General features: G+C 47.2%; 1 protein-coding gene across 3 annotated transcripts in view; it reads left to right on the top strand.

The window, feature by feature from the left end:
* Positions 1–274: 274 nt before the first annotated feature.
* Positions 275–8,941, top strand: part of ttc12 (tetratricopeptide repeat domain 12) — a 54,059-nt gene continuing 45,392 nt past the window's right edge. For 2 of the 3 annotated variants that reach the window (XM_078533008.1, XM_078533007.1), the window contains exon 1: positions 277–352. In XM_078533008.1, coding sequence (XP_078389134.1) covers positions 295–352 — 58 coding nt within the window. In that variant the 5' untranslated portion in view covers positions 277–294. Of the gene's footprint in view, positions 353–8,941 lie in introns of all 3 variants that reach the window. The other variant, XM_078533009.1, reaches the window with a different exon arrangement.

The following is an 8,941-nucleotide window of genomic DNA, read 5'->3' as shown; positions in this document are numbered from 1 at the left end:
ATATCATTATATATGGGTATATCTATAATTATTCAAATGTTATAATCATTATTGACATATCTGCACATATTAATATTTTTAAGGGTAAACATGAAGACGATGACGTTTTTATTATTTTCCATTGAAATTATTACATTTTTATAAAGTTATTTGTTATTAAACAGGAGCCAACTGGTAACCAGGGGCAACGGCGTCCCCGCTCCATCGCCGTCCAATGGGCACCAGGCTTGTTGCAGGATGCGCAGCAAGAGCGCGTCCCATTGGCCGAGCGGCTGGAGCAGCGGTTCGAACAAGATGGCGGCCGGTCAGAACCCGGAGCTGGAGCGGTTCCTGAGAGAGGTGGATGAGATCAGTAAGTGAGAGATCAGTGAGAGTGAGAGATCGATCAGTGAGAGATCGATCAGTGAGAGAGAGAGAGAGATCAGTGAGAGAGAGAGATCAGTGAGTGAGAGAGAGATCAGTGAGAGAGAGAGAGAGATCAGTGAGTGAGAGAGAGATCAGTGAGAGAGAGAGAGAGAGAGAGATCAGTGAGTGAGAGAGAGAGAGATCAGTGAGAGAGAGAGAGAGAGAGAGATCAGTGAGTGAGAGAGAGAGAGATCAGTGAGAGAGAGAGAGAGAGAGAGATCAGTGAGTGAGAGAGAGAGACAGATCAGTAAGAGAGAGAGATCAGTGAGAGAGAGAGAGAGAGAGATCAGTGAGAGAGAGAGAGAGAGAGAGATCAGTGAGTGAGAGAGAGAGACAGATCAGTAAGAGAGAGAGATCAGTGAGAGAGAGAGAGAGAGATCAGTGAGAGAGAGAGAGATCAGTGAGTGAGAGAGAGAGACAGATCAGTAAGAGAGAGAGATCAGTGAGAGAGAGAGATCAGTGAGAGAGAGAGAGAGATCAGTGAGAGAGAGAGATCAGTGAGAGAGAGAGAGATCAGTGAGAGAGAGAGAGAGATCAGTGAGAGAGAGAGAGATCAGTGAGAGAGAGAGATCAGTGAGTGAGAGAGAGAGAGATCAGTGAGAGAGAGAGAGATCAGTGAGAGAGAGAGAGAGATCAGTGAGTGAGAGAGAGAGACAGATCAGTAAGAGAGAGAGATCAGTGAGAGAGAGAGATCAGTGAGAGAGAGAGAGAGAGATCAGTGAGAGAGAGAGAGATCAGTGAGAGAGAGAGATCAGTGAGAGAGAGAGAGATCAGTGAGTGAGAGAGAGAGAGAGATCAGTGAGAGAGAGAGAGAGATCAGTGAGAGAGAGAGAGATCAGTGAGTGAGAGAGAGAGAGATCAGTGAGAGAGAGAGAGATCAGTGAGAGAGAGAGATCAGTGAGAGAGAGAGAGATCAGTGAGTGAGAGAGAGAGAGATCAGTGAGAGAGAGAGAGAGAGAGATCAGTGAGAGAGAGAGAGATCAGTGAGTGAGAGAGAGAGACAGATCAGTAAGAGAGAGAGATCAGTGAGAGAGAGAGATCAGTGAGAGAGAGAGAGAGATCAGTGAGAGAGAGAGATCAGTGAGAGAGAGAGAGAGAGATCAGTGAGAGAGAGAGAGATCAGTGAGAGAGAGAGACAGATCAGTGAGTGAGAGAGAGAGAGAGAGATCAGTGAGTGAGAGAGAGAGACAGATCAGTAAGAGAGAGAGATCAGTGAGAGAGAGAGATCAGTGAGAGAGAGAGAGATCAGTGAGAGAGAGAGATCAGTGAGAGAGAGAGAGAGAGATCAGTGAGAGAGAGAGAGATCAGTGAGAGAGAGAGACAGATCAGTGAGTGAGAGAGAGAGAGAGAGATCAGTGAGTGAGAGAGAGAGAGAGATCAGTGAGAGAGAGAGAGAGAGAGATCAGTGAGTGGAGAGAGAGAGAGATCAGTGAGAGAGAGAGAGAGAGAGATCAGTGAGAGAGAGAGATCAGTGAGAGAGAGAGAGAGATCAGTGAGAGAGAGAGAGTTCAGTGAGAGAGAGAGAGATCAGTGAGTGAGAGAGAGAGAGAGATCAGTGAGAGAGAGAGAGATCAGTGAGAGAGAGAGAGAGAGAGATCAGTGAGTGAGAGAGAGAGAGATCAGTGAGTGAGAGAGAGAGAGAGATCAGTGAGAGAGAGAGAGTTCAGTGAGAGAGAGATCAGTGAGACAGAGAGAGAGAGATCAGTGAGAGAGAGAGAGTTCAGTGAGAGAGAGAGAGAGAGATCAGTGAGTGAGAGAGAGAGAGATCAGTGAGTGAGAGAGAGAGAGAGATCAGTGAGAGAGAGAGAGATCAGTGAGAGAGAGAGAGAGAGATCAGTGAGTGAGAGAGAGAGAGAGATCAGTGAGAGAGAGAGAGAGAATTCAGTGAGAGAGAGAGAGATCAGTGAGAGAGAGAGATCAGTGAGAGAGAGAGAGAGAGAGTTCAGTGAGAGAGAGAGAGAGAGATGAGTGAGAGAGAGAGATCAGTGAGTGAGAGAGAGAGATCAGTGAGAGAGAGAGTTCAGTGAGAGAGAGAGAGAGAGATCAGTGAGAGAGAGATCAGTGAGAGAGAGAGAGAGAGATCAGTGAGTGAGAGAGAGAGAGTTCAGTGAGAGAGAGAGATCAGTGAGAGAGAGAGAGAGATCAGTGAGAGAGAGAGAGAGATCAGTGAGTGAGAGTGAGAGATCAGTGAGAGAGAGAGAGAGAGAGAGATCAGTGAGAAAGAGAGAGATCAGTGAGAGAGGGAGAGAGAAAAAGAGATCAGTGAGAGAGAGAGATCAGTGAGAGAGAGAGAGAGAGAGATCAGTGAGAGAGAGAGAGATCAGTGAGAGAGCGAGAGATCAGTGAGTGAGAGAGAGAGATCAGTGAGAGAGAGAGAGAGATCAGTGAGAGAGAGAGGGAGAGATCAGTGAGAGAGAGAGAGAGATCAGTGAATGAGAAAGAGAGAGATCGGTGAGAGAGAGAGAGAGATCAGTGAGAGAGAGAGAGATCAGTGAGAGAGAGAGAGAGAAATCAGTGAGAGAGAGAGAGATCAGTGAGAGAGAGAGATCAGTGAGAGAGAGAGAAATCAGTGAGAGAGAGAGAGATCAGTGAGAGAGAGAGAGAGAGATCAGTGAGAGAGAGAGAGATCAGTGAGAGAGAGAGAGAGATCAGTGAGAGAGAGAGAGAGATCAGTGAGAGAGAGAGATCAGTGAGAGAGAGAGATCAGTGAGAGAGAGAGAGATCAGTGAGAGAGAGATCAGTGAGTGAGAAAGAGAGAGATCAGTGAGAGAGAGAGAGATCAGTGAGTGAGAGAGAGAGAGAGATCAGTGAGAGAGAGAGAGAGAGATCAGGGAGAGAGAGAGAGATCAGTGAGAGAGAGAGAGAGAGAGAGATCAGTGAGAGAGAGAGAGATCAGTGAGAGAGAGAGAGAGATCAGTGAGAGAGAGAGAGATCAGTGAGTGAGAGAGAGAGAGATCAGTGAGAGAGAGAGAGATCAGTGAGAGAGAGAGATCAGTGAGAGAGAGAGAGATCAGTGAGAGAGAGAGAGATCAGTGAGTGAGAGAGAGAGAGATCAGAGAGAGAGAGAGAGAGATCAGTGAGAGAGAGAGAGAGAGATCAGTGAGAGAGTGAAATCATGAGAGAGAGAGAGATCAGTGAGATAGAGAGAGATCAGTGAGAGAGAGAGAGAGAGAGAGAGATCAGTGAGAGAGAGAGAGAGAGATAAGTGAGAGAGAGAGAGAGAGAGATCAGTGAGAGAGAGAGAGAGATCAGTGAGAGAGAGAGAGAGAGATAAGTGAGAGAGAGAGAGAGATAAGTGAGAGAGAGAGAGAGAGAGATCAGTGAGAGAGAGAGAGATCAGTGAGAGAGAGAGATCAGTGAGAGAGAGAGAGAGATCAGTGAGAGAGAGAGAGATCAGTGAGAGAGAGAGAGAGAGATCAGTGAGAGAGAGAGAGAGATCAGTGAGTGAGAGAGAGAGAGATCAGTGAGAGAGAGAGTTCAGTGAGGGAGAGAGAGAGAGATCAGTGAGAGAGAGAGAGATCAGTGAGAGAGAGAGATCAGCGAGAGAGAGAGATCAGTGAGAGAGAGAGATCAGTGAGAGAGATCAGTGAGAGAGAGAGAGATCAGTGAGAGAGAGAGATCAGTGAGAGAGAGAGAGAGTTCAGTGAGAGAGAGAGAGTGATCAGTGAGAGAGAGAGATCAGTGAGAGAGATCAGTGAGAGAGAGAGAGATCAGTGAGAGAGAGAGATCAGTGAGAGAGAGAGAGATCAGTGAGAGAGAGAGATCAGTGAGAGAGAGAGAGATCAGTGAGAGAGAGAGATCAGTGAGAGAGAGAGAGAGATCAGTGAGTGAGAGAGAGAGAGTTCAGTGAGAGAGAGAGAGATCAGTGAGAGAGAGAGATCAGTGAGAGAGATCAGTGAGAGAGAGAGAGAGATCAGTGAGAGAGAGAGAGAGATCAGTGAGAGAGGGAGAGAGAGAGAGATCAGTGAGAGAGAGAGATCAGTGAGAGAGAGAGATCAGTGAGAGAGAGAGAGATCAGTGAGAGAGAGATCAGTGAGAGAGAGAGAGAGTTCAGTGAGAGAGATCAGTGAGAGAGAGAGAGAGATCAGTGAGAGAGAGAGAGATCAGTGAGAGAGAGAGAGATCAGTGAGAGAGAGAGAGAGAGATCAGTGAGAGAGAGAGGGAGAGATCAGTGAGAGAGAGAGAGATCAGTGAGAGGGAGAGAGAGACATCAGTGAGAGAGAGAGAGATCAGTGAGTGAGAGAGAGAGAGATCAGTGAGAGAGAGAGAGAGATCAGTGAGTGAGAGAGAGAGTTCAGTGAGAGAGAGAGAGAGTTCAGTGAGAGAGAGAGAGAGATCAGTGAGAGAGAGATCAGTGAGAGAGATCAGTGAGAGAGAGAGAGAGATCAGTGAGAGAGAGAGATCAGTGAGAGAGAGAGATCAGTGAGAGAGATCAGTGAGAGAGAGAGAGATCAGTGAGAGAGAGAGATCAGTGAGAGAGAGAGAGAGATCAGTGAGAGAGAGAGAGAGATCAGTGAGAGAGAGAGAGAGATCAGTGAGAGAGAGAGAGAGATCAGTGAGAGAGAGAGTGTTCAGTGAGAGAGAGAGAGAGTTCAGTGAGAGAGAGATCAGTGAGAGAGAGAGAGAGATCAGTGAGAGAGAGAGAGATTAGTGAGAGAGAGAGAGAGAGATCAGTGAGAGAGAGAGAGATCAGTGAGAGAGAGAGAGTTCAGTGAGAGAGAGAGAGAGATCAGTGAGAGAGAGAGAGAGATCAGTGAGAGAGAGAGATCAGTGAGAGAGAGAGAGAGAGATCAGTGAGAGAGCGAGATCAGTGAGTGAGAGAGAGATCAGTGAGTGAGAGAGATCAGTGAGTGAGAGAGATCAGTGAGTGAGACAGAGAGAGAGAGAGATCAGAGAGAGAGAGAGAGATCAGTGAGTGAGAGAGAGAGAGAGAGAGATCAGTGAGAGAGAGATCAGTGAGAGAGAGAGAGAGATCAGTGAGAGAGAGAGAGAGAGAGAGATCAGTGAGAGAGATCATTAAGAGAGAGAGATCAGTGAGAGAGAGAGAGATCAGTGAGAGAGAGAGAGTTCAGTGAGAGAGAGAGAGTTCAGTGAGAGAGAGAGAGATCAGTGAGAGAAAGAGAGATCAGTGAGAGAGAGAGAGAGTTCAGTGAGAGAGAGAGAGAGATCAGTGAGTGAGAGAGAGAGAGAGAGATCAGTGAGTGAGAGAGAGATCAGTGAGAGAGAGAGATCAGTGAGTTAGAGAGAGAGATCAGTGAGAGAGAGAGAGATCAGTGAGAGAGAGAGAGATCAGTGAGAGAGAGAGAGAGAGAGATCAGTGAGAGAGAGAGAGATCAGAGAGAGAGAGAGATCAGTGAGTGAGAGAGAGAGATCAGTGAGAGAGAGAGAGATCAGTGAGTGAGAGAGAGAGAGAGAGAGAGAGATCAGTGAGTGAGAGAGAGAGAGAGAGAGATCAGAGAGAGAGAGAGATCAGTGAGTGAGAGAGAGAGAGAGAGAGAGATCAGTGAGAGAGAGAGAGAGATCAGTGAGAGAGAGAGAGAGAGATCAGTGAGAGAGCGAGAGATCAGTGTGTGAGAGAGAGAGATCAGTGAGAGAGAGAGAGAGAGAGATCAGTGAGAGAGAGAGAGATCAGTGAGAGAGAGAGAGAGATCAGTGAGAGAGAGAGAGAGAGATGAGTGAGAAAGAGAGAGAGAGAGATCAGTGAGTGAGAGAGAGAGAGATCAGTGAGAGAGAGAGAGAGAGATCAGTGAGTGAGAAAGAGAGAGATCAGTGAGAGAGAGAGAGAGAGAGAGAGTTCAGTGAGTGAGAGAGAGAGATCAGTGAGAGAGAGAGAGAGATCAGTGAGAGAGAAAGAGAGATCAGTGAGAGAGAGAGAGAGAGATCAGTGAGAGAGAGAGAGAGATCAGTGAGAGAGAGAGAGAGATCAGTGAGTGAGAGAGAGAGAGATCAGTGAGAGAGAGAGAGAGATCAGTGAGAGAGAGAGAGATCAGTGAGAGAGAGAGAGAGATCAGTGAGTGAGAGAGAGAGAGATCAGTGAGAGAGAGAGAGAGGTCAGTGAGAGAGAGAGAGAGATCAGTGAGAGAGAGAGAGAGATCAGTGAGAGAGAAAGAGAGAGATCAGTGAGAGAGAGAGAGATCAGTGAGAGAGAGAGAGAGATCAGTGAGAGAGAGAGAGAGATCAGTGAGAGAGAGAGAGAGAGATCAGTGAGAGAGAGAGAGAGATCAGTGAGAGAGAGAGAGAGATCCGTGAGAGAGAGAGAGAGATCAGTGAGAGAGAGAGAGAGATCAGTGAGAGAGAGAGAGAGATCAGTGAGAGAGAGAGAGAGAGATCAGTGAGAGAGAGAGAGAGATCAGTGAGAGAGAGAGAGAGATCCGTGAGAGAGAGAGAGATCAGTGAGAGAGAGAGAGAGATCAGTGAGAGAGAGAGAGATTAGTGAGAGAGAGAGATCAGTGAGTGAGAGAGAGAGAAATCAGTGAGAGAGAGAGAGATCAGTGAGAGAGAGAGAGATCAGTGAGTGAGAGAGAGAGATCAGTGAGAGAGATCAGTGAGTGAGAGAGAGAGAAATCAGTGAGAGAGAGAGAGAGATCAGTGAGAGAGAGAGAGAGATCAGTGAGAGAGAGAGATCAGTGAGTGAGAGAGATCAGTGAGTCAGAGAGAGAGAGAGATCAGTGAGAGAGAGAGAGAGATCAGTGAGAGAGAGAGAGAGATCAGTGAGAGAGAGAGATTAGTGAGAGAGAGAGAGAGAGATCAGTGAGAGAGAGAGAGAGATCAGTGAGAGAGAGAGAGACATCAGTGAGAGAGAGAGAGATCAGTGAGAGAGAGAGAGAGATCAGTGAGAGTGAGAGAGAGATCAGTGAGTCAGAGAGAGAGAGATCAGTGAGAGAGAGAGAGATCAGTGAGAGAGAGAGATCAGTGAGAGAGAGAGAGATCAGTGAGAGAGAGAGATCAGTGAGTGAGAGAGAGAGAGAGAGATCAGTGAGAGAGAGAGAGATCAGTGAGAGAGAGAGAGAGAGAGAGAGATCAGTGAGAGAGAGAGAGAGATCAGTGAGAGAGAGAGATCAGTGAGTGAGAGATAGAGAGATCAGTGAGAGAGAGAGAGAGAGATCAGTGAGAGAGAGAGAGATCAGTGAGAGAGAGAGAGAGATCAGTGAGAGAGAGAGAGATCAGTGAGGGAGAGAGAGATCAGTGAGTGAGAGAGAGAGAGATCAGTGAGTGAGAGAGAGAGAGATCAGTGAGAGAGAGAGAGAGAGATCAGTGAGAGAGAGAGAGAGAGATCAGTGAGAGAGAGAGAGAGATCAGTGAGTGAGAGAGAGAGAGATCAGTGAGAGATCAGTGAGAGAGAGAGAGATCAGTGAGAGAGAGAGAGAGAGATCAGAGAGAGAGAGAGAGAGATCAGTGAGTGAGAGAGAGAGAGATCAGAGAGAGAGAGAGAGAGATCAGTGAGTGAGAGAGAGAGATCAGTGAGAGAGAGAGAGATCAGTGAGAGAGAGAGAGAGAGATCAGTGAGAGAGAGAGAGAGAGATCAGAGAGAGAGAGAGAGAGATCAGTGAGAGAGAGAGAGATCAGTGAGTGAGAGAGAGAGAGATCAGTGAGAGAGAGAGAGAGATCAGTGAGAGAGAGAGAGAGATCAGTGAGAGAGAGAGAGATCAGTGAGAGAGAGAGAGATCAGTGAGTCAGAGAGAGAGAGAGAGAGAGATCTGTGAGTGAGAGAGAGAGATCAGTGAGAGAGAGAGAGAGATCAGTGAGAGAGAGAGAGATCAGTGAGTGAGAGAGAGAGATCAGTGAGAGAGAGAGAGATCAGTGAGTCAGAGAGAGAGATCAGTGAGAGAGAGAGAGAGATCAGTGAGTGAGAGAGAGAGATCAGTGAGAGAGAGAGAGAGATCAGTGAGAGAGAGAGAGATCAGTGAGAGAGAGAGAGATCAGTGAGTGAGAGAGAGAGAGATCAGTGAGAGAGAGAGAGACATCAGTGAGAGAGAGAGAGAGATCAGTGAGTCAGAGAGAGAGAGATCAGTGAGAGAGATTGAGATTAGTGAGAGTGAGAGAGAGATCAGTGAGAGAGAGAGCGATCAGTGAGAGAGAGAGAGAGAGATCAGTGAGAGAGGGAGAGAGATAAGTGAGAGAGAGAGAGAGATCAGTGAGAGAGAGAGAGAGATCAGTGAGAGCGAGAGAGATCAGTGAGTCAGAGAGAGAGAGATCAGTGAGAGAGAGAGAGATCAGTGAGAGAGAGAGAGAGAGATCAGTGAGAGAGAGATCAGTGAGAGAGAGAGAGATCAGTGAGTGAGAGAGAGAGAGATCAGTGAGAGAGAGAGAGAGAGATCAGTGAGAGAGAGAGAGAGATCAGTGAGAGAGAGAGAGAGAGATCAGTGAGAGAGAGAGAGATCAGTGAGAGAGAGAGAGAGAGATCAGTGAGAGAGAGAGAGAGAGAGAGATCAGTGAGAGAGAGAGAGAGATCAGTGAGAGAGAGAGATCAGTGAGAGAGAGAGAGATCAGTGAGAGAGAGAGAGAGAGATCAGTGAGAGAGAGAGAGAGATCAGTG

This window comes from Cetorhinus maximus, chromosome 2 (assembly GCF_964194155.1).
Source record: "Cetorhinus maximus chromosome 2, sCetMax3.hap1.1, whole genome shotgun sequence".
Classification (NCBI taxonomy): domain Eukaryota; kingdom Metazoa; phylum Chordata; class Chondrichthyes; order Lamniformes; family Cetorhinidae; genus Cetorhinus; species Cetorhinus maximus.
The sequence above is the reverse complement of the archived record's forward strand: the minus strand, read 5'-3'. Positions and strand labels throughout refer to the sequence as shown.